Below are 26645 nucleotides of genomic sequence, written 5' to 3'. Positions count from 1 at the left end.
AGACAAATCATTTCCACAACGACTTGTTCCATGGTCACTCGTCATACAATTTCTATATAATATCCGGATATTCACCCCCTGGACATTTACCCCCCGGAAAACTACCCCCCGGACAACCACCACCTGGACCACTACCCCCTTAGGACAACTACCCCTTTAGGACAACTACCCCCGGACAAACACCCCCCGGACAACTACCCCCTTAGGACAACTACCCCCTTAGGACAACTACCCCCCGGACAATTACCCCCTAGGAACAATTACCCCCCGGACAATTACCCCCCGGACAATTACCCCCTCCTCCCCGGGTAATTACCCCGCGGACAACTACCTCTGACACAATACTCCCCGTAGGACAACTACTTCCTGGACAATACTCCGAGGGCAAATAATCTTTTAGGACAACTACCTCCGTAGGACAACTAACCCCTGGACAACATTTCATTTGTTTGTTTTCATTTTACAACCCGGATTATACAATATATTTATATACATGATAAAAAAAAACAATAATAGCTCAGTACCACCAGTAACCCGTATCACTGTAATTCCTTTTTGGTTAATCGTATCAAATTAGAAATTATATTATCATAATCTTATTACCCCGCGGACAACTGCCTCTGACACAATACTCCCCGTAGGACAACTACCTCCTGGACCTGGACAATACTCCGAGGGCAAATAATCTTTTAGGACAACTACCTCCGTAGGACAACTAACCCCTGGACAACTACCACCCAGAAAACTATCCCTTTAGAACAACTACCCCCCGGACGGACAACTAACACCCAGACCATTCAACAACCTGACCTCTGCAACAGCGTATAATAGGAATTAATAACTATATTTTAATTCTTACTTTGACGAATTACTATTCATTATTGTAAACAAAAGTAAAAGATTGAACATAAATATAGCCTGGTATAAACTGAAGATTGTCACATGATCATAGGATAGTCGAACGTATTATATAGTACTCCCTGTATTTACTGTAAAAACTGGGTTCGCTAATAATAATAATAATTTTTGCGTCAGGACAATGCTTCGATAACCACTGGTCTTAAAAGAATTAATTTTTGTCTCAAATTTGTCATTTGTATTTTTGTACACTTGAAGAATAATATCACTTTTGATATTTGACCTCAATGTTCACTCACCGAATAAACGGCGATCTTTAAATAAATTTCCCTCAAATAAACGGTGACCATGTCACTCTCATGACACATCATATGGAATAATCGGCGTCTATTTCCATTAGATTATACCCCCTCCCATTGAATAAACAACTTTCTTCCAATAAATGTCCACCTAAAAACCACCTAAACAATAAACAGCCCAGGCCGTTTTTTTCAATAAATACGGTACTTTAAATCTAGCAAATCTAGGGCCTGGCGTGCTGTTAAACAGAATAATCGGTTAAAAACGGGTGTTTCGAAACTAGAGACCCGAGACCAGAGACCATGAGACCCGAGACCCAATACGAAAAGGGAGACCTAAATATACGAAAAGGGAGACCCACGTACGAAAAGGGAGACCCCACTATACGAAAAGGGAGACCCCACTATACGAAAAGGGAGACCCTAATATACGAAAAGGGAGACCTAAATATACGAAAAGGGAGACCAAATATACGAAAAGGGAGACCCAAATATACGAAATGGGAGACCCAAATATACGAAAAAAGAGACCAGAACGAAAAGGGAGACCCTAATATACGAAAAGGGAGACCCAAATATAGGTCTCCCTTTTCGTATTGGGTCGTGTCAGGTCTCTGGTCTCGGGTCTCTAGTTTCGAAACACCCGTTAAAAACAGATGATTTCATTTTTACAGAAACCGGTCCTATATATTTGTCTACTTTTAGATTGGGGGGATGGGGGGTAGTTGACCGGGGGGTAGTTGACCGGGGGGTAGTTGACCGGGGGGTAGTTGTCCTAAGGGGGTAGTTGTCCTAAGGGGGTAGTTGTCCGGGGGGTAGTTGTCCGGGGGGTTGTTATCCTAAGGGGGTAGTTGTCCTAAGGGGGTAGTTGTCCGGGGGGTAATTGTCCGGGGGGTAGTTGTCCTAAGGGGGTAGTTGTCCGGGTGGTAAACATCCGGGGGGTAACTGTCTAGGGGGTAGGTGTCCTAGAACCATAATAAAGTATTATTAAACAATTCAAACAATAGCTAAATCTGAACAAAAAAGTCTATTTTAAAATAAGAAATAAATGTTTAAACTTTAATTATCTTTCTCTACCAAAACATTTTCTACTACAGGTGAAACAGCAGATCAAACCACAAACAACTTTCTCCATGGTAACTCACAGTTCATATTTTCTATAGAATTTTGTTAAGCGATTTATCGAATTAGCAAATAAGAATAACATTCTATTATTTATATTTGAAAGCTTGTAGAATAAGCGAATATATTTTTATCCAATGACCTAATATGTCGAAAAAAGTACAGCAGACAATTCCTAACCATGGTCACACTTCTAGAAGTTGCTAAACAAAAAGAAAAATCAATACCTAAAGATCCTAACATATTTCATTCGAGTGCAATTTCAAAGATTGTTTCAATCAATTTTCTTTTTCAATCAAAGATCTGATGACATAAACAATTAATTAGAGACCACTTATCAATGACAATAAAGAATTCAGCCTTATCATTTGGAATACAATACCTCTATTGTAAGTAAGTTAATTAATCTAGATACATTTTGACATGAAAAATGAATAATTCATACAAGCTTTCAGAGAAAAAAAATGTAATTGTATTTATGTGATAGAGGAATTAGTTTAATATTAGAAAATATTGGTGGCATATGTATGTTAACATGTGTGTTACTTTAGTGCAAGGAAATAAATATATAAGTAATATTAACAGGATTTTCAATATAGAATATTACTTTAAATCCTTTTTTTAAAGACCTACCTGACACTGAGAAATAGATGATGGCGAAATACAGAACTACAAGTCTATCCATATATTTGCAATACATCTTCTTAACTTTGTATTTTATCCAAATAAATAGAACCGAAAATTAGCATTGAAAACTTAATATGGATCCCGATTTGAGAGATTGTCGGCACACCACCAGATCGTGTTTTGTCTACAAAATGTGTAAATATCTTGTACGATGCACGATTATATATTTTTTCATTTCTCTGCTAAAATTTATCTCCAATGTTTGTGTTCAAGTTCATTTATATAGTTATATCCACAAATTGTTTTTTTCCCCTGTAAAAATGAATGCCACCATAAAAAAAACACTTTGTTCTTGACTCAAACAGCAGACATTCCTTTACATACAGGCTCCTAGATTGAAAGGTTTGTAAGCATGTTTAAAAACAACATCAACGAATATTTAATGATGCAAATGGTAGCCTATCAGAAGTTTGGCAGCTGTGTTGTCCAAAATCAGCCTAGCAAGTGAAATCAAGTTATTCTATCGGTTGAAATCAAAGCTGGTCCTCAAAACAATTAAACAAGGTTCATAAAATATACTCGCTTTTGATAACACATAGCAAAACAGTGGAAACACAAGAAACTAGGCTGTGTGATGTTTGCCTCTTGCCTTGAATGGCACTGAACAAGTAACCAACTGTGTAAGCAACTAGGAGATTTGCTTGGGCCTGCTACATTATTATGAGAGGGGTGTTTTAATCTAAGTGCAAAATATGGTTATAATAAAACATTGAATCACACACTTAAAATCACCTAGTGAGCAACAATGCTGCATGACAACAGGGAAAGTGTGAACATTAAGTTTTCGATTTATTATCCTGCTTCAGAAAACTGAAAGAAAGCATGCAAACTATTTAGTCCTCACCAGGACTCAAGCAAGCATGTGTCAGCAACCAATGGATGCCTGACTGATTTTTAAAAATTCTTTACAACTAGAAATAAAAATATTACGTTGAGTTATGTATTGAATATACATTTATATAATTACATATTAATTATAATTAATAAAATCATTCAATAATTTAAAAAACCACTTTATTAGTAATGGAATTCATTATTGATGACGTTGTCTTTTTGACATTTTGGGTGAAATGAGTTGATGCTGATTGAAGGTGAAATGAGTGGTTATTTAGGGTGAAACTTGTAGTTGTTAATGGTGAAAGGTGCTAGTTAATCAGATGGTAAAACCAGGGAGTTGTAAAATAATTTTACTTACTTTTTTAATCTTATTTTACAACTCCTTGGTATAACATATCCTAAACTGAACACTCTTGTGATAAGCATTCATTTGTCTTCTTTCTTTACAATTTACATATGCTGTTTCTATGATATTGTGAGACCCCTTTTTAACTTTGTTAAAAAATATAAGAATGTTTTGGTATTTCATACGGTAAATATAACATGTGGAGTTTCTATAGTTTTTCCCTCATTTCTTTGTCTATAATGCAGGTAATCTTTGTTTAATAAAACAAATGACAAGACATTCAGGTGTGTACAGTAATTTATGTATTATTTGGCCTTCTACAATTTTCATCAACAAGACCTCCATAGAGGTGTCAATTAGGTGGTTTGATTGTAGTGGTATCATTTCAGATGAAATCTACAAAAAACAAGAGGTTTCTATGACCTTGCAATATAAAGCACTATCAGTTGTAAACCAAATACCAATAAATATCCCTAATATTATTAAAACAGGGAGATACATCTTTTTAACTGTGTTTCCATAACTTATCTTTGTCAATTGTTTATTGTTAATCAAATTGCATTAAGACAAATACAAATATAATGCTTATTAACTACTATTATAATATAGCAAGAAAGGAAAGTCTTTAAACAGTGATTGGGTTCGCTTGTGACAATCCTGGCTTTATGTTTCATTATTTTTTTATGTATTCTGTTGTAATTGTAATGAGCCGATATTGAATAAATCAAAATCAAATCAAGACACAATTCTGACTGGAATATATTTCAATTGAGATTGTATATTAGAAGGAACAGAAACAAAAAAGGCACAAAAAACATTATTAGAAAATAGTGATTATTTGAAACACTTTTATATTAGTACTCAACAACTTTAATTGTTTAAATTTACTGTTTACGAAAACAGGTGCAACTAATATCATGCTGTGTTTATGAATAAATGTTAATTTGAGTTTCGAGGTAAAGATACATGCAAAGAATAGAGATAATTTCCCAGAGCATTATCTGGAACACAACAGCAAGTTGAATGGCTAGCTCTCTTTATCACATGCTTAGAGGAAGACCCCCTCCTTGGAGACATTTACCATGGATCATCTCAAATGCAAATATGATTGTAGAACAAAAGCAGTTTACTTGCAACACCAGACTATTATTTAACCACTGTGATTTAAATGAGACCCATTATTCCACATTTCCTCCTTGAAATACAATCTTCAATTGTTAACCTTCAAGTCTGAGGTAATGTGAGTAATAAAACCACATACCTGATATTTCAGAATTTTTAATGACATTTTGACTATCGCAATAGACAGAACTTTGAGTTATCAAATTATGAAGAAAACCAAGCATGAAGATTTTGATTTTTATTGTCATTTTATAACATTTATGTTGATTTACTTGCATATTTTAATCAGATTGTGCCTATGATACAATAAAGAGAAACAACAGAGTCATTTAATTAGAAAACACCCCTACAAAGTAAATGGAACAGTTTGGATATAAATGGATCTATTTCTAAAACTGTTCACCAATGGAATCAAGATGCCTACAGGCAAACTGTTACAATGAGAGAAAAAGTATGATTATGCTTAATCTTTTGATACTTCTTGATGCTAGATCAAATACCGACCCTGCTTTTATCCTCCTATGACCGATATCGCACACGGATTTAAAAGCAATTAATAACAAACAAATGTTGAAAACGTTGTTGAAACATAAGTATAAAGCAGATATTGATCACGCATTGTGATCCAAATATCTCGCTTAATAGTTTATCTGTCACAGACAAAGGTTGTACAAAAGATCTGAGCTATTGTTTCATTTACTAGGGTACACCACTGGCAGTTAATCTCCCATTCATTACAAATGGTGTAATTTACCAGTATTTTAGCATTATAAAGATTAAAGAAACGAGCCGAGTAATCAATAGAATATACTAACGTGTTACTAACTAGAGCAGTACAGTCAATTAACTTCAGCAAAATGTATAATGCTTTTAGAAGAAAAAGGGTGTCTGACAAAATAATGAAAAGAAAGTCACTATTTGGAATATTAGTTTCTCTTATGTTACTTAAACATAATCAGTTATTCTTTGTGTGAAATCTTTAATGAATCGGTAATTGTGAGTTCATATGGTGTTTGTTCAATCTTCTTACTGGTTATAACTGTTTCTTTATTTTCAGATTCCTTTCAAAAGCTTTAGACAAACTTTTGAACTTTACTAGCAGTGTTGAGCTGACTCAATCATGTGTTTGTTTTTAAAACCAATCCTATTTGCCCTTCACCAAAACAAGGCTCAGGAAGCTTTTATGGTAAATCTTGTGGTTTGAGTATAACAGACTAATTATGTATATTATGACTACACATGTGACAACTAAATAGTACATGTACTAATATGGTAAGTACAATACTGGTTTACTAGTTTAAAGACAACAAGTGGATTTCGTTTATTTGGACTATTATCTGTTTAAATTTAATTAAATATACAGTAATTAATAAATTATTACCATAAAGTATATATATAAAAATAATGCCAATTTGTTTAAACGATAAATGCATTCAATTCAATTCAAACAAAGAAACGAAGAAGACTGGTTCAACTCTGTGTTACTCCACTCTCAATTTTCCTCAAAGATTGTTGTTTTTGGCTTCAGTCTCAAAAAGTTCTATTTCTTCTTCAGTCTCCTTTATATGTAAAAAATAAACAGTGATGTAATATTGGTAACTATTAATATAGTTATTTCTGTAACAACAGTAGTAGTTTTCGTTCTAATTTGTTCTATAAAATCTGTAAAAAGTATCCTTGGCTAAATATGTTCGCAAATTTTACTGTTCCAATAAAAAAATATAGTATATTCTGAGAAAGTAGAAGACAACCTCATTAAAAAATGGAAAAATAGTACAATTTTTCTAATAAATTCTCTTTCAATGAAATCTATAAGTACTGCAGTATCATTAGATTACTGTACAGTATATCAAATGTATATAAAAAAACAACCTACTGTTATTAGTGCATTCAACTTATATATTCAAAATTAAATTGAATCAGATCAGTAAATTCACATAATGTATGTACTTTTGATAGATTAATGTGGTATTTTGAGTTTTAATCCTAGCATCTGGGTTAATGAAGACAATACTCCTGTGATTTCATGATCAATCAATCTAGCCCATATGGCTCCAACAATAGAAAAGAAAATATATAAAATCACCCAAAACAAGTGATAACACATAATAATCAGATACACATTTTGTCTTTTGTTCATTTACCGCTCATCAAAGGTAACAGACAGATGTTAAACTATGATTGTTGTATTGTATCAATATTTTTATTAACCTACATATTTGCAAGATAGACATTTTCATAGATTAATATGTTCAGGTTTTGAAAATGTTTAGCGCAGGCAGAGGATAAATTTGAACTGCTGTTAAATTTACAATCATTAAGAAGCACGATAGAATAACAGTGAAGACAATTGGCACACAAAGACAAATATGAGACATTCTATAACAATTATTTGATGGGATATGAGCTAGGCCCCAAGGAGGAAATATAAGATGAGTTTTGGACAAGACAGTGAGGCCACGTTTTCCCAGGGGCTATGATACGCATGACCACAAGGGTGATTCTGATATGTAATACAAGGGCTAGGCATGTCTACACTGCTTGAGTCTGTTGTTAAAAAAAATTGGCTAGAAGTAGGTGACAAGCTGAGAAATTAGTTTAAAAGTGTTTTAAATGTTATGCGAGCTGCTTTTTGCTGAAGGTAAATATTGCATTACACTCATAACTCGCTATGAAAACAGACAACTATACCTCCTTGCATCTTTTTCAGGCACGTTTTTCTTTCTATTTTGTGCTTTGTCCACATGTGGTTGTGGCAACAAACTAATTCCTAATTTTGCATATCAAAATATTGTTATCATTATATGAATTACGAATATCGAAAAATAACAATGGCATAATATATGCTAATTTATTCATAAGATCAAGATTACATCATAAAATTTGGCTATCTCACATTTGTACGTGTTTAACAATGTAATACAGTAATGGTACCAAATAAAATAGAATTTTAAACAAATTTCAAAGCAGGTGAAAATAACAATGACATATGCATCTTAATTTATTCATAAGTTTTAACGATTATATCATCCATTTTGGCAATAATAAGCTGAATGTTTTATGAATGAAATACAGAATTTCCAAACTCAAATGCAGATTGAAAAAGGTTGATAACCTTTGAAAAGAAAACTAGACTAATTAGAATCAGTAGATTTAAAAGTTTAGAAAATATGATATCTGAAACTACGGTACACAATATTAAACTAACACTTTAGTACTGTTTAATTGATCAATCATATAATGTCCAATTCAATTTCATAAACTATGCCTTTCTGTCCTCCGGCCAACGCAAACTCTGAACTCACCATAGTCACCCGTTCTTTGAATATTGTAAATATCTCCACTAAGCAAACACACACTTGCACGACCTTAACAAACCTATGATGAAGTGTTTTATTTACATATTGTTGGCCTGAATGATGTATTGCTAAGGATTAAGTAAGAGAATACAGGTATTGTTTGCCCGAAATGCTTCAAGCTCCGAGATTACTACGGCTATGACCGTAGGGTAGTGTACATTGGTATTAAGATGGAATTAAATGCATGTTTCCCCTCACAGCTACAAAAACCGATATCAAATTAAAAGCTCAAGTGAATTAAAAACTCTTGAAAAGGCCTAGAAAGAACTGTAACAAAGTTTTCGCCTTTCAGGCTTATTTACTATCAAAAAGACCGAAAAACTGTGATCACTGAAGCATGAAAAACATGATAGAAACTCATTTGTCATTGGAAATCTCAAGATATATACAAAACAATTTAAATGATTTGTACTAAAGCTAGGTTGTTTCATATGAAAACAAAAGAAACAACAAAGAAGAGAATGCAAAACAAACAGGTGTTTGATTGGATGTGTCATTATTGGAATAGGTATCACATATAATTTGTATGTCTTTATGAATTATGTAATCCAATTGGTCAATCAGATGGTTAACAAGAGCCCGTACTACCAGTTTGGTGATTGGACGAGTGTCTAATGGAAGACATCACTGTAGAAAAATAATCATATAGTTTTTGTGGAAAAACCTTTTTAAGGAAACCTTACATTTTGTACATAATTACTTCACATCGAGTTTTGGCCAACTAAAAGGAAGAATTTTTCTTTAGTTAAGAAAATGTCACTTCAAAGTTCAATATCTAGAAAACTAGGACTTAATACAGTAAGTAGGCCTAAAAAATATTTCTGAACCTGAATAGAAAATTCAATAGAATTTCAATAGAATAGGGACACAAATAACAAATTGATGATCATCCTACCGATGAAAGTCTATTTAGATGATAACAATCAACTAATTCCTTTGTAATTGCTTTATAAATGATCATCAATACGATGAAAGTCAATGAACTTATAGAAGTTCTAAAGAAGAATCTTGATAAGTAGCACTTAACTAGTGTAAACTAACGTTTAAGTACCTAATTCAACTGATACCAATCAGTTTGTGATTGTACTAGTTGAAAAACCAATAAAAATTGTAGTACAGGTATATACCGCAGAGTTTTGTTTAAAAAGTTACAAAAACTTCTAAATTATTGTGCAGTAATATGTGGAAAATGTCAAAAACAAAATGAAAACGTTTGAGATTAAGGAGATAAGTATTTTACAAAGGATTTAATCTTATCTTAATATATCATAAACCTATAATTTTACTTTGGTATACAAAATATTGGTAACTGGTAATTTTTTATTTTTTTTTTGATTAACAATCTTTAGAAATTCCATTCAATATCATAGATTTTTGCAAGACTCAAGACATAAAAATGCTTTATAGAAATATACAAAGACCTAGTTGCACCGGTAAAGATGCATTTTGTTCCTTCTGCAGTCATACAAATCTTTAAATTTTGTTTGGAATTTCAGAGTCTTCTTATAAAGTGTGCCATGTCAACATTATTACTGAAGTTAATGTAGGAGAATAACCATGGAGTAAAGAATGGAATAACTATATTTTGTTTACTGCAATAGCTTATGATTCTCTTACTGTTATCTTTACTAGCTATCTATAGGAATCAAATATGAATTGTTTCAATTACCAATTTCAACATTTTTGGATTTACAATGTTTCAGTGTAAAGGGGATTTTACTGTTTAGGAAACTCTACTGGTTTGCTAATTCTATAAGCAACCTTGCTGTTCTTGATAAACACTTGTAATGTCAGTAATTATCACTGCTGGAATACTATTTAGGCATGGATGCTCTATGATTCAAACATGGAGAAATAAGTTCTCCATTGTTCAAGCATGGAGGTATACCTCCATGGTTTAAGTAACCCAACAACAGAGAGAATGCTAACTTATAGATTTACTGGAGGACAAAACAAACCATCTATCTAATGTTTAGGTTGATAGTGATCAAACGAATTGAAATCATATAAAATGTAACAATTTTACAGTTGTTTGTACAGATGCAACCTTACCATATAAAAATATACTGTAATTAGGCCTAAATAACTTATTTCTTCAAAACCTGTACAGTAAAAGTTTTTAAAATTTATTTTGTTTTTTAATCTATTGAAAAATAAATTTATTTAAACGCGTGATCTTAAATTGCTTTATTTTATTAACGATTTTAATATATTGATCTTTTAAAAATATATCAAATCTCGTGAATATTTTAAACATTTAAATAGCAATAAATGTCAGATAGATTTGTTTACATGTATATTTAAAATTAACCTTATAATTCTAATGATTCTCTCTAATCCCAGTAAGTACATTGGTGACACACTGGGGCAGGCAAGATGCTTTTTACTGTCATTAACATCAAACAGTCTACTAAATCAAACTACATTTCCAACTTCACAACCAGCTGGCGACGATTTTAAATTCTCTTTTCATTTCATAGAGAACAAGCAATATGGTCTTCTATTAGATTATTACAATGTGTCCCAAAATAATTTTTTAAACAGACTTAGGTCAGCGGCAAACTGCATATTTATCAACCTAGATTTAAACAATTTTATTGCTGACCTTCGAAAGTACAAGGAACTTTGTTTAAATAAAGTGAAAATGTTGATTGGCCACTTGAAATAAATTATCTACAATCAATTTGTATTGGGAAATTTCCGCAACTCGCGCAATGTCTTCAATATGTTGATATACAGTACCTTTCTATAAATACCTATGCTATCACAACCATTACAGGGGCGGATCCTGCATGTGATAATGATAGTGAAAATGTTTATCATATGAATGATCTTGTATCTAAATAGTTATTTGTTGTTGCATGGATTTCAAAGTTTTTTTTGGCAGTCACTTCAATTTAACAACATTGATAACACAAACAATTATTGTACAAACATGTAATTATGAAAAGAAAATTATGCTATGCATGCAAATCTCTCTGTCATTGGTAAACACAGGTAATAAATATGTTATGTTTGTTTGTAGATGGCGCTATTCAATTAACCTAGATTTGAATAATAATAAATATGAAAAAGTAACAAAAAGAAAATTCAGCTATATGAATAATCATAGAGATATTATAGTGAAAACTATAATATCTCTATGGAATAATATATAAATTAGTTATTTCTGAAATAATCCAATATAATTTAATACTGTTTGTACTGCTACCGTAATCACAATCAGTGACCATAAGTGGGGAAAGCCCAACCAAGCCTAAGCATCATCAGTTGGCATACAGGAGTACAGCTAACAGAATCATGGCAATATAAAGTTGCTGTATTTTGGTAGATATGACTGACTGCTTGTCAATCATAAATTGTAACCTAGCAAACCATTTTTGATTGATGGTTCTTAAAAGCTACCTATGATCATATGAATATGATAGTTACCAATAATAAATAAACTGTGTTTATATAAATAAATTAGCAGTTTATACAATATATAATATATAATGTATAAATATTCTGTTATTTCAAGTAGAAAAATCTTTATAATGTTTTTTATAAAGATTTACTTTTATATGTTTTTAAAGATTTTAAGAGAAAAATCTTAATAATTTACTTGTATATGTTTACATATTTTACTTTAGGATCTTTTTAACAAATGGAACCTACCACCAATTCCCTACTTATACCATAGAGATCTCTATGCTTATACATACACATATGACTTTTGTGCATAATTATACTGCTTTATAATTACTATAGTGTTATTCTAAACATTCTAAACAAATTATCAAAATCTTACCTGAAAATTGACAAGATGAGTGAAGTCATCACATAAAAAAGAAAGAAAAAAAAACACATTAATATATTACCAAAAAAAAGGTTACATTTAAAAAAGTTTAAATGAAATGTAAAACAAAATAATTTGTTTCCACACTGTTATGAAGGAGTTTATAATTGAGAAAACCCTGAATATCTCCAGATCTTTAAAATGCTTTGGAACTGCATGGTATATTGTGAAGAAGTCAGGAGGTACAAAAAAATATGTGCAAACACTGTCAACGGGTACACATTACAAATTTCGTAAACGAATAAACGAATATGCGTAACTTTTTTTTCATCTTTCATGTGAATCACCCACCTTTATTGTAATTTCTTCTCATTTTAAATTTATAATTGTATAAATAATTCTGTCATTTTTAAAACGATATACAGTAGATACATATTTGGCATAAAGGTAAATAGACTCTATACAGATGAAGCTATAATAGAATCATTGATAAAATAATTAGTGATACATAATACATATTATATATTTAAAATTGTACTGTACAGATAAATGAAAATATTGCATATATTAAAACAGAGAATGAAATAAAATCAAGGTAAGTTCTCTAAAATGTTAGTTTTTCCATTTTTTGTCTGCTATGCGTAACTTGTGTAAACCATTGCCTTGGCAGTTTATTCGAGAAATGCAAAAATACCAGTTTGCGCATTGACTGCTTCTCACAACAGACCAGTGATCAATGCAAATACTGTAGTCATAAATGATCTCTAAATGTTGCACAAATTTAGAAGACATAATGCATGGAATATATGGAAGAAGGTGGAGGTACAATACGTACAAAAGTTGTCCTAGTGTTTTTTCGAATTTTGTCTATTCATAATATAGGTGTGGTAATGCATATATACGCCATTAAATGGAATTCAGTGCAAACCAAAATGCGTGCAAATGTCAACAGGGCAATACAAATGCACACATATCTTGTGAATTATTCTATCGAAATCCCAAATGATTAGTCTGCTCATTCAATGCCACTTGACTTTGAATAAAAGACATTAAAGTACAAAGAAAAATATCAGAAATTGGATATCTTCAAATGAGCATCCCAAACGTACAAAAAGACGGAAGATAAAAAGCCACTTTGAAATCATTTAAAAATAAATTGAAATATATATATTTGAAATGAAATATATTAAACTGCACTTAAAACATACTTATGCGAATGATCAAAATCAGCACGCACAGTCTTCACTTGCCTTTACGAGGGCTTTTACAAGTTCAATGAAGCGTACAACAAAAACTTCTAAAGCAAATAGAGTATGTGTATATTACTGTCTATTATTGTTCAATACAAAGAGACTATTGTTACAATTTTACTTACAATAGACTAATGAAAGCATTGTATTTATCCCATTTCATTCTCTTATTTCAGTCACTAAAAGCAAACTTTATAATATAAACAATACAACAGATTATACCATAGAATTTAATTTGTCTGTGATTTCTTTGTCCCATACTAAAGTTAAATGTATGTAAGTAAAGTTCATAAACCTGTATTTAATTTTTTTATATTAAAACCACTTATCTCAATTTTATTTTAACTTTTAATTGTATCATACTATAGCATGTTTTCTAAAAATGCTATTTTTGTCTTGGAATCTCCATTTTGAGTGAATGTAAACTGTCAAGTAGGCCTATAAAGTTTAAACATACACTACAGTATAATTTATTAATACTTTATGTTGTTATGAACTACTTTGAATTATATCAAAATATAGCATTGTAAATGTTTTTGTTTGTTGTTAGAATTTATTATTTGGCTTAAGTTATTACGAACTGATAGAGAGTCAATCCAGGAAATTCGTGGAATGCTAAAAGTACTGTATAGTTTGTGTTATTGATTCTGTGAAAATGAAAACTTGTTGAATAGTTTTAAAACTTTCTGCCTCCCCATAAATTCTTGAAGCAACAGCATTTTATTTTGGCTTTTGGAGATCCTCCATCTATTATGGGGAGGCAAGAAGTAATCATTTATATTAATCTTTTGATCATTTTATTTTTTTGTAATTTGAAAATGGAGAAATAAATGAAATGAACAATGAAATCAGTGAAAAATATATTCAGAATTTTAAGAACCTTTTTCATGAAGGTAAATGCACTCTTTACGCAAGTTTTGATAATTTCCACTCAAACCTTTAATATTTAAAATTATTCATGGTTGTTTATCACACTAAAACCAATACCTTTTATTAGGAAGAGACAATATTGGCTGGCTAGTTCTTAACATATAATGTACATTTAATTTTATGATGTTTACATAACTTTTTTTCCATGGGAAAACACTTCCTTCCTTATTATCTAAGAAAAACAAATCAAGAATCATGTTGTAAGAAAAAAACAATAAAAACTACTTTATTGGACCGGCAACTCCAGTATTCACTTTGATATTGAACAGTAACAGGTTTTACATTGTTGATGTGTATAAAAGCTGTGTTATAGTCTTTTATTCCACTTTTGTCAAAAGGTCTAAGCACTTTTTAATTGTATTAAACATTTAAACCATTCAAAGCATACAGAATGCAAAATTAATAACAAAACATTTTTTGAGAAGTTTTTTCATTTTGGAGTTAAATAAATAATGAAGTATCTAATAAAGCTTTAAATAAATAATGTCCTATCTATCTTCATATACAGATATGAAGATTACCTAACATATAACATTTTCTCAGTAATATAAAACTTATTTTATTGTATGGTTTTTTATGACATATTTCATAATAAGATAATACATAAATATCTTAAATTTTGCGGTACACCACATATATTAGTTCTGAAAAGAACTGTTGTGTTTCTCAACAATTCGATCAATATGCTTTGATCGTCCTCAGGAGTGACAATTGGAGTTAAATAAATTTCTCACACCTGAGCATTTTGATCGAAAACGTCGAGAAACAGTTTTTTTCAGAACTAATATACGTGGTGTACCGCAAACTTTATATACACATTTGAGTTCGCTATGCAAACCTTCAAACAATATATTATGTTGAATTTATAATTTAAAAAAATTTTCTACAAAGAAATTATTTTTCTGTTATTTAGATCATTGTTTATATACTTTTTATTCACTTATTAAAAGTACAATCTGTTCTGCTTTTCTTCCTTCTGTTTGTTTCAGTTTCTATATAAATTAGGTGGAAAAGTTGCTGATGTGTGTTTTTTAACTTTCATAAACATATTATAATATAAAAAAATATTTAGAACAGATATTTAAAAAAAAAATGCAAATGCAATTACGTAAATGAGATATTGTCAAGAAATAGAAGAAAAAAAGAAAAAAATGACAGAGAAATAGAATAATAAATAAATAAAACAAATATGATGAAATATTTTGAACAGTATAGAGTATTTTTTTTGTATATTATTTACTAAAAAATGATATCATAAGTGGTGAAATTGTTTGTGCTAGTGCATTGAATTTGTTCCAACATTGGTATAGAATAAAAAGAGAAATAATTAGTTACGTAGAAAAGATGTAAACAATTAATAATGGGATGTAAATGATCAGAAATCGCTTAGTAATGTTGACATAGATTCCTTAATATAGAAATCAGTCAAATATCTTGATGTCTCATTCAATATATTTTCACTAGGTGTCATCAATCGAACAACGGGCAGACTACAAAGTCAGTAGGTAGGCAAGCCAATGTTAGAGAGGCTCTCAGGTTCTTTAGGTAAACTTGTCACAAACAATCTATCTAATTGCTTCAGAGCCGTAAGTAAAGAATTTAAACATAAACGGCATAGATATATCACCGCACCATTGTGACGTCGGCATTGAAATCTGAAATGAGCGCGCCAGTCGGTCATTTTAATTTGTTTTTGTCATACCCGCGGAATCGAAGTGTGTTTTCCAAGTCGTTGATGGCATAATATGTGTAGGAGAAAGCCTAACATATGAGACAGTCTGTTAACCTTCTGTGTGCTAATGGCCGTAGTTCATGTGATTTAGCTCTTTGTTAATTGCGTTTTATTGAGGTGGCTGTGGTGCAACTTTTTCCATCGCTTATAGAATGACAAGTATTTCTTTTCCTTCAAACAGGTATTTGGTTAAGAGCATTTACTAAGTGCATTGTACAACTGAAACTGAACTTGCGTTTAAATATTTCTTTGGGGGATTTCTTTCCAGGGCTTAGTAGAATCCATGGTATTATTAAAATTTATTTCATTCCTTGAAAATAGCCTAAATGATTGAATGCAATGTTTATATTTGTTTTATAATTTACCTTATTCATATTCTGAAACAGCTTTCCCTTTTTTATATTACATGTTTAATAAAATGATGCTGTCTGTTGGACAAAATGTCCAATTATTTAAATTTTTAACTTTATTTTTAATGTGAGAAAATAGAATAGAATAACATTAATAAAAAATGTACTTGGAAAAAAAGTATGATCATGCATACAAAGAAGAGTTTAGTAATTATTTTATATGCAATATAAACACAGTATACATTAAGATTTATATTATTTATGCTTCATAGGTTTAAACCTAAAAGACTTCTCAAATGACTACAATATACAAAAACAAGAATAACAGGAAAACAATTGTCGGTACTTTAAAGAGGTGCAAAATCTAACAACAAAGAATCTATGTACAGTAGCAGTGTCGAGATAAGCCGGTTACTTAATGACTGGCATACAACAGCACACACGACTATATTGTCAGTTAATTAAGCCACGGTAAATTAACCAAGACTCATAAACCCTGTAAACAAGAAGGACAAAAACAGTGGCAGAACCATTCTGCGATTAAACACAAATTTTCTGCAGATTTGCTCTCATTCGCAAACAATCAATAGTTGTAAGGCAGGCTTGGAAGCGGGGATTGTTTCTGGATCACAGTAACCTTAGTAGCTTGTTGAATGCTTTTGCTATACAGAATCAAAAGGTTCATAATGATTGTGTGTCTCTTGTGATTTCCTGGCAACTAAAACTGTTTTTAATTTCAAATGCAATCATTTGAAAAGTAAACTAATGGATATTATAAAGCAGTATATTTTTAGTAGTGATTGAAAACATAATAAGATATGAAGCTGCATTCTTATATTCTTCTATATAATTAGATGTCAATTAAACTGGTAAATTTAAATATAAAATGAGTGTGATGAAGTCAATGATGGTGAAGCCAATTTATGATGATAATGCAGTTTATTGAAGATGGACAAAATTATAAATGTTTTCTTATTACTCTTTCTACGGTCAATCAATCTCTGTCTGCACTATCAAACTAGTTTTACAAAAAAATATAGTGTGCCCATATATGGACATGATGTCATACCACTATCATATTTTGGCATATCACTATCATATTTGGGCACATCACACATTTTTTTTTGTCAAACTAGTTTGATTGTGTAGATATTAATAGTAGATATTAGATGAAACAAGTTGACCTGACCTAATGTTTCTATTGCCAAATCTAATCTTTTCCCACAGTATTTTACTTTTTTTTTTCCTTGTAGCCCTCAATAAAATAAGAATTTTAGTTCACAAACGATATTAATCTCAATAACAATGTACTTAATGGTTGTATATTATCTCACCACCATTATATCAATTTCCTTTTACAAAGTAAATTAGTTATTAAAGATGGCAATATTAGATTTGTGTTTATGTTTTAAGTGAAGAACTATTGTACTAAGGATGTGCATGTTACAATTACTGTGAGTTATTATAAACAAATTTGTTTCTCTTTATGTGTCAATTTCTATCTGATTAAGGCCAGCATTTTTAGTGAGGCAATTCAATTGTTTACACCTAGATTTTAATAAGCACATTTCCAAGCATAAATGTCGCCCTCAATCAAGCTTTTATAGCTGTTGTATATTAGTACAAGAAATATGTTTATGCCTGTAAAGAGACAAGGTGAAGAGGACATTGTCTTTCTGTTTATGCTGCGAAGGAAAAAAATGGTTGAATTGTGTGTGAATAAATTACAGTGGCACTGTATTCCAAGCTGCTGAAATGCATACAATTTGCTATAGTATAAAGTGCTGTATTTGAGGTTAAGGGAAGTGCTGTTTTTTCCCACTTTTTCAGTTCAGGGCTATCATGAACTAGCAAAAAACTTGTTGATATCATCTTTTATTATATTTAATATATTGTAAGCTACTATAGAATACAATTTAACAGGCTTAGTTTATATTGTGATATAAACATTAGTCTGCCAACAATTGAACTAAGATTTTAAGTTTATTTTTGGTTGCTTTAGGGGATGCATTAATTTGTCTAAAGCTCTGTCTACACAAAGTGTCAATCAAAACTATATAAAAGTGTGACGTGCCCAAATATGGTGAAGTTATGCCCAAATATGGTAGTGATATGACATCATCATGTTCATATATGGGCATATCACATTTTTTTTGTCATTTTGATAGTGTAGACAAATTATAAAAAAGCCAAAATGTTTGATCTACATTAGTTTGTGGAATAATGAGTCTCATCAAAAGTCACATTTTTGTTACTGATTTAAATAGCAAATGATTATCCATTGTTTCTTGAAACATTTAAAACTATGGCATACTGATTTGATTTATTAATATGCTTTTACAGAAAAGACTCTAAAACCATACAAATTACGAAATAAATAAAATGCTTACGCAAGAGCTTCTTGGAGATTACACTATAATTGCGATAGACAATACTTTCCAATGAAAAAAATAACAGTTCAAATCACAATGCTATCACCAGCATTTGTTTTACTAACACTAAGACTTGACTGATACCGATATTGACTTTTAACATTTAACAACGGTTCACAATGTTATCCCAGTAACAGTAATAGACCATAGATGATTAAAGCACGGTGCACGAGACAAGAATATGAATCAATCACGGAGTCTAAGTAACCTCAGCATCTAAGCTGTTTTCAGAACGAAAGGCAATGTTTTTTTATGGACATACGACTTGTGTGTAGTTCTTTTTAACTTTTAGTTTTGTCTAATGTTCCTTTACCAAAGTAGTTAGGTAAAAAAATTGAGCACTTTTGTCTACATGACCTGGCTCAAGTTTACAACCCATCAAATATATTTGTTAATGTTTTGGAAAAATTAAGAAATATATCTATGAGTAATTATTAAAACATTCAAATAATTTTAATAATTTTCAAATTCTAATGCAGTGTTATATTATAAAGTGTAATGTCAGTTTAAAAATTTAAAAAGATAAATTAAATTTAGGAAAAAGGCACAGAAGGTGACATAAAACGAGGAAGTTAGTTACAAGATGCAAGTTTTTGTGAGGTAGACAAATCGCATTGAAGTGTTCCCAGGTTTCTGATGACAGCTGACAGTCGTTCTCTCATGGAACATTAATTCTTGATCCGCAATGAGTGATAACTTTGCGTAAACAACATTTCACTTCAAACAGAGATTTCCTATATCTTAATCCCTTAATTCTATTCCTTATCGCGAACTTGAATAATACATGATACTTTTGAAGGGATAAAAATACAATACGCAAATAAAATGATGTTTTTCAAGATAAAGCAGTGAAGTGCGAAACATTTGACAGTTATTTGACCTGTCCATCCAGTGACATGCAAAGAAAACAAATTATTTATGTTGTTGTCTACAAGGTTTTTTAATGTTTCGTCAATAACGTATATTGTGAAGTAGTGATTTCGCTCCTTAAAATCTTTCCAATACACATGGAAATTTCAATTTTTAATTATCATCATAGATTAGCAATTTACATATTATTTTTTATATCTACTGCATGCCTGCTGGTGATCTTTCGGGTGAAATTCCTTAGGCTAAATTTTGAAAACTGTAAAAATCAATAATCATATTTTTCCCTCATTTACAAATTATTATCTAATTAGCCTCATTTTCTTGTTCATAAAGTAATCATTTACCCCTATTTGTCCCTCATTTGTCCCCATGGCACTTAGATCTAAATTCCTCACCCTATATGTTCATCATTCTTTGTATAAAACTTGATTCAAATTGTTTTTAACACAATGACACTGGAACAAAGAAAATGATGAATTCAATTCTAAACATTCGTCATAAAAATGTTTGTTATTGGTTTTGTTTTATTTTTAGCACATATGTCATTAACCGAAATTATTTTCGAATTTGTTGATAATTGATTGATTTCTGAAAGCACACCGAAGAGCATTAATATCTCTTTTGATGTTTGTTGAAATAGAACAGTAAATTAGTGGCAGTGGCCATAATCGGCTGATGCCTCTTCAAATGTCCCACAAAAATGCTTTCAAGCTGTCGAGGCATGCTTCGCAATTCTATGCACCATTTACTGTGCGGTGTGCAAACGACTCGGGAAACATAGACATTTCACACTAACGCTAGCCTTCCTACATTAAGAATGATTGATAATGATGACAAAGACAGGCTATGTTACGGTTCGAGCATTCAGGCACGAATATGACAAATAGATCCAATGGATCGTTGAGCTGCACTTAGTGTAGTTAGCTAGCCAAACTTAGGCCTCTGGGAGAAGCAAGCCAGCAGCTGGTTGAATCATTATGTTACCGAACACAAGCATAATAATGCGCTGTTGCTAGGTCGAGGATAAAACAAAAACGGCAATAGCTTTTCGTGAATCCGCATACAATTTGAAAGAGACCAGAGAGATGGTTACAGAGGAGTGTACCTAGTGTACGAATAAGAGATATCCTGGGGATAGTTTATCGTTAATATACGTGAAGCAGGGTAATCTTCCTGGCTAAAACAGCAATAAATTATGTTGAATGTGCGCAAAACAACAGATGCCTAGGATTTCATTTATTGTTTTTTTTCTCTAATGGCAATGGGAAAGGACATACAATGAAATTCTGGAATTGACGTTACTTATGTGCATGGGTTGTGAAGTTGATGGCCAGAGGGCAGTCTCTAGGCACGATGTAGAATTATGTCAACCATAGAAAAATGTGACAATAAGTTGTTCACATCTAATCCCATTCCTCATAATTATAACATAAAAATGGAAATGTTACAAAAATAAAGGCTGATGAAGGTATTTTATGACCATGAACAAGCCATTTGATATAGGACAATAATTAGTTTTTAAAACAAAGTTCACATAATTAGCGTTGGGGTTCAAGTAAATGGAGCATCCTGTGTTATATATATAAATATGGTTGTATATCTTTTGGACAATCTTTTGTTTAGAAAATTATCATAACTATACCATTATTTCTGTAGACTTATTAGGTCTGTGTGAAAATTGTAATAAAATTAGTTTAATATGAAAATATTGTTATTTCTTATGTGTATGATTTGTTTAAATTAAAGATGTTCCTGTCTTCAAATTACAGTTGTACTTTATTATTGCCATTTGAACTTGTTAACGAAAACTAAATACAAATATACAAGCCTGTAGCAGAGATTTGTACAGTGGTGCTTTAGTTTACCAAAAACGGGGGAAAACCATCATTAGTATAGCTAGTAGGCCTTCCATATCAACTGCTCCTATAGTCTTTAGTTTGAAAAGGGCACTTTAGGAAAAAGGGGAGTGGGCAACTTCATTCGAAACCCTCAAAATCTCATGAATCGAAGAACCTACAATTTTAGCAACATCTTTTTTAGTGTCCTTCATTTATCTCAATCATAACTATAATTTTGAATTAAAGTCGAATACTGTATATTCCTGGAATCGTAAAGGAAAAAACGAAAATCAATTAACACAACATCAATTGTAGGTTCACATTATTTATGTACAACATCCCTATATATGCAAAATAAATGTGGTCTGGTCACATTGTTGATCATATCACAAGTTTTTATTTTGTTTATTAACCATAAACATAGGCTGTGATTTTGTTATTTCTTGGTATTTAGTAGAAATAAGGTAAGTTATACATTTATTTTAATTGATTGAATGGAATCAATTTAATAATAATAATATATTCTTGTAGAACAAACACCAGAAATTGTTGTGAAAATAATTATACAGTATGTACCTATTGCAAACTATTTTAAAATAGAAAGATACAGATATTGCAGAGAATTCACCTCTAGTAATGTATCTAATATATAATAATTACAGTTGGTATCAACACAAAATACATTTTAATAAAAATTTAAATCAAGAAATGTTAAGCTATTTTATTCTCTCTGAAATAATAACATTACTTAAGGAGATATCTTTTTATTTTAGAATTACAGATGACAGTTACTCGACACGATGACTTATAAATGCCCGGAGAACTGATCCTAAGATATTGCTTTACAAATGTACTCGGACTGGTGATTCTTAATGTTGACGTTGAATTCGCATGTCATCGCCCGGGCAAAGCTTGTGTTTACGTTCCAGTTCAATCAAGTTTTTTTTATTCAAAATCGTCAGGAATAAATTAGTTTGTGAGGAAAATTGTGAAGAATTATTTCAAAATACTACACTAGAGTAAGAATTGTTTAAATTGTAGAAAAAATGAAAATTTAAAATAAGATTCGAACTTGAGGGCAGTAGATTCACTGTTGTTTTGCTTTGAAAGACATTATTATTATTTTTATTATTATTATTATTATGTCAAAATAATAATAATTAATTTGATCAAAATGATTGATAATGAGAATGACACAGTAAAACACCTATTAAGTGGACACCCCCATAAAGTGTCTCCTAAAAGGATTAAAATCTGTTGAAACATACATTGCTGTTCATCCGTTATGTGTTCCCTTAATAGGGTTTTACTGTGTAAAGCAAGATTAAGTTTCCAAAAGTATAATTAAGTTTACATATTTGGCACAATGTAACCAAATCAATTATACGGATTAAGTTGCTATACCTTAACAATTATTGAACAAACAGTAAAGGCCAAGGTATTTATTGTGGTTATGACAGGTATAATGGTATGAGGTTAAAAGTGTACAATCGCAAATTATGTGGATTCAGCAATAAAAGTTCTGAATACGCAGACACTTTCAATGACTTGTTAATGAGAAGTGGAAGCAGAATAAATGGTTTTTATTGATAGATACATTTCTATGAATCGTGGCTTTATTTGTAAGTGTGTTATCATTATGTGGTAGAATTTAACAGTTTTTACAACTAGGTTATTGACCTCGCAACACTGATGCATACTTACTTTCAGAGACAAAATTTCTAGAGAAAAAAAAATCGCATTCTAATTTATTCATGAAGCATCGGCATTGTTTTCACGCAAGATTTAATTCCTGAATCACCATCATTTTATTTTTCTCCATTTTAACTGAAGCGCTCCTGGTCACATTATTTTTTAATTCAATTGGCGCTCTAGTTGTTTTCATATTTGATTTATAGTAGAAGTACTTTTTTCTGATGAGACCAAAAAAAAAAAGAATAATAATTACCATATAAGGATCAATAAATCATATCTGAAATCTATTGTTTAAGAAGTTAATTGTTAAAAGCAATTATATAGCAATTACGTGTTCTATTTATGAAGTTGTACAGAAATATTATGGCTGTTTGCATATTTCACCTTAGGGTCATGTTAACCACAAAACAACATACAACCATAAACCCTCAAACTATTATTAGAGATATAAATAATGTTTATTTTCGAGACATATGCAATCTGGCTTAAAATTTATCCAATCCAGCAGTAAAAAATATGTGTATACTAAAGGTTCAAAGTTACAAACAGAGTTGATACAAATTTGTCAGAGTTTTCTATCAAAGTTAGTTGCTAAATTTCTTAACATCCAAAACATCAATGTAAGCATAATTAATGACAGATCTTCAATATTTTCTATATTGGGAATCCCAACAGAATAAAATTTAGTTGCTAAATTTCTTTAGATTAAAAAATGTTGATGGAAGAATATTAATAAAGTTCAAAATTTACAAACAGAGTTGATACAAGTTTAAATTTCTTGAGACCTAAACTATTAAAATAGTTCAACAAAAAAAACTGTGATGTGCCTGCAACTATAGTAGTGATATACAGTACCCAAATATGGTAGTGGTATGACATCATCATGTCCATTATGGGCACATCAGATTTTGTTGTCACATAAAGTTTGATAGTGCAGACAGAGCTTTACAAAAAATTAACTTTGAAGTAAACTCTTACTTGAAAGTGCAGTAGGTCTAAATATTGACCTAAACAAATTGTACAAATAAATTGTTATAATTTTGAAGATATTTAAAATTCATTTGTGTGGCTCATGTGGTTCCATGTACATATTACAATGTATCTTTTATATAAACTCTCATTCTGGTGATGAAACTATTTCTTCTTACAAAAGAGAACAATATCATAATTTGTTTACAATGACTCACATACTTACTCTATACAGGTTATGTAGCCCTAAAAATACAGTGTATTATGATAGTGATCCTTATCAAAATCTACAATATATACTGTACAGTACATGAGATACAGAAGTCAATGACCTCATATATAAAAAATAATGAAAATACTTGGGGTCAGTGGTGAAAATGAAATAAACAATAAAGCAATTGGTATGCTGGGTTGGGGTAAAGATAATAATGATTGGGTGCTTCTGTATTTTAATGATAATTTGTATCAACAACACAAAGAAATAGAATGGGACCAAAACACTTTGGAAATGCAGTGATGCAAAATTGAAGATGTAAAAGGTATAACTATATATCACACAAAATCTGTAGCTATGTCTGAACTATCATGTGATGTACCCAAATATGGTAGTGATATGCCCAAATATGGTGTCCATATAGGCACATCACATTTTGTTGTCACATAAAGTTTGATAGTGTAGACAGAGCTTATAAGAAAAAACATTATGTAGGCCTACTTTTTGGTACTTTCTGGTCTAGAATAGCAAAATGAAAGAAGAAAATGATTTTCACAATATTCATAACTTTTTCTCATTCTCACAGATTTCCTCATCGTTATCATTTCAAATAAATTAATAAAATTTTAGTATATCACCGGGCGGATCCTGTGCCTGTGATATTTATATTCATACCAAAATAAAAATATTGTTATAAATACACTCAAGATTTCACATGAGAGCTGGATACATTGAATGTATCATAAAATATTAATAACTTATAACGTATGTATAATTAATAAACGTATTACTCTAAGTATATACGCATGAAATTTTAAAAGGAACATTCTGTTAAATTAGGTTAAATGAGATGGTGTATATATAATGTAATGTTTTATTCAAGACATGAGTGAATTTTTAAAAGGAAGCAAAATTAAAGTGAGAATAAACACAGATTGAAATGTTAGAATTTCACCAACCAGATATTTCTTAATAAGTAAATTGTAAAACATCAAAATTTACCTTTTTTTTCATAGAGAAATATACGAAAAACAAAACCAGATGTTACGACTTATAAAGATTGGTATGAAATACACTCAAACATAACAAGCTTTCCCATCAAAAAAATTTATTTTTTAAGTACCATATCTCGTGTCTAGAATTAACCGCTCCTCTTTGAAATATATTAATTTTTAGGTACATAAATATGAGAACATCTGGAGAAAGATGCTTCACCTTTTCGTTATTCATATAAGAAAAAGATTAAAAAGAATTATGCGTATTAGAATGTTACTAAGACTAAGTAATTGTGCCATTATTGGTTGTAAAATTCCATCATCAAAGATTATGTGGTAGGCAGGATTTTTTTTCTGCAATCAGCATGTTTGGTAATCTTTTTGTTGAACTAATAACTCATCAGTATGTATTTATAATCCAAAGAAAATCTAGTCGTGTATTGAAATGTGCAATCTTTAATTACGCATTATCTTAGGTACAGATGTTGGTATCAATTATAGAGGGCAGCATTTAATTAAAATCTTTCATCAGAACGTGTATACCACATACAGTACATGGCTCATGGAAATCAACAATGAAAATGCTTAGTTCTTTTCTTAATGTTATTTTTTATATATAAGTTTCCTTGGGCCTATTATTAAATCATTTTTGTTAAACTTTTATTTTACTTACTCTGGACTTAATTTAAGTGTGCCACTGTTTCAAAAGTGTAGCTTTAAATTAATTAAATTATTATTATTATTTAATTATAAGACTACAATTAAATGTTAAACTTGATCTAAACAATCAACAAAAATGCTCAAAACGTAAAAGAGCAATATATAAATTACAAGATATAGGCCCAAATAAACGACCATACTGTTATATTATATGAACTAATGAACTATAGAGGGCAACATTCACATAAAGCATCTCATCACAATAGTCTTGTAGACAGTTAATATTATTTTAGTATTTTTAG

The 26645-nt window shown here is 30.7% G+C and overlaps 1 protein-coding gene across 6 annotated transcripts in view; it reads right to left on the bottom strand.

Moving 5' to 3' along the window:
- LOC140057767 (protein sax-3-like) overlaps positions 1–26645 on the bottom strand; it is a 230630-nt gene that overhangs the window by 86851 nt on the left and 117134 nt on the right. Inside the window, exon 1 of one of the 6 annotated variants that reach the window (XM_072103490.1) lies at positions 2913–3730. The exons of the other annotated variants lie outside the window; for them this stretch is intronic. Within the exon in view, the coding sequence (XP_071959591.1) occupies positions 2913–2979 (67 nt within the window). The 5' untranslated portion in view covers positions 2980–3730. Of the gene's footprint in view, positions 1–2912; positions 3731–26645 lie in introns of those variants that run through there. 6 annotated transcript variants of the gene reach the window in all.

Source organism: Antedon mediterranea, chromosome 8 (genome assembly GCF_964355755.1).
Source record: "Antedon mediterranea chromosome 8, ecAntMedi1.1, whole genome shotgun sequence".
NCBI classification, from domain to species: domain Eukaryota; kingdom Metazoa; phylum Echinodermata; class Crinoidea; order Comatulida; family Antedonidae; genus Antedon; species Antedon mediterranea.
The sequence above is the reverse complement of the archived record's forward strand: the minus strand, read 5'-3'. Positions and strand labels throughout refer to the sequence as shown.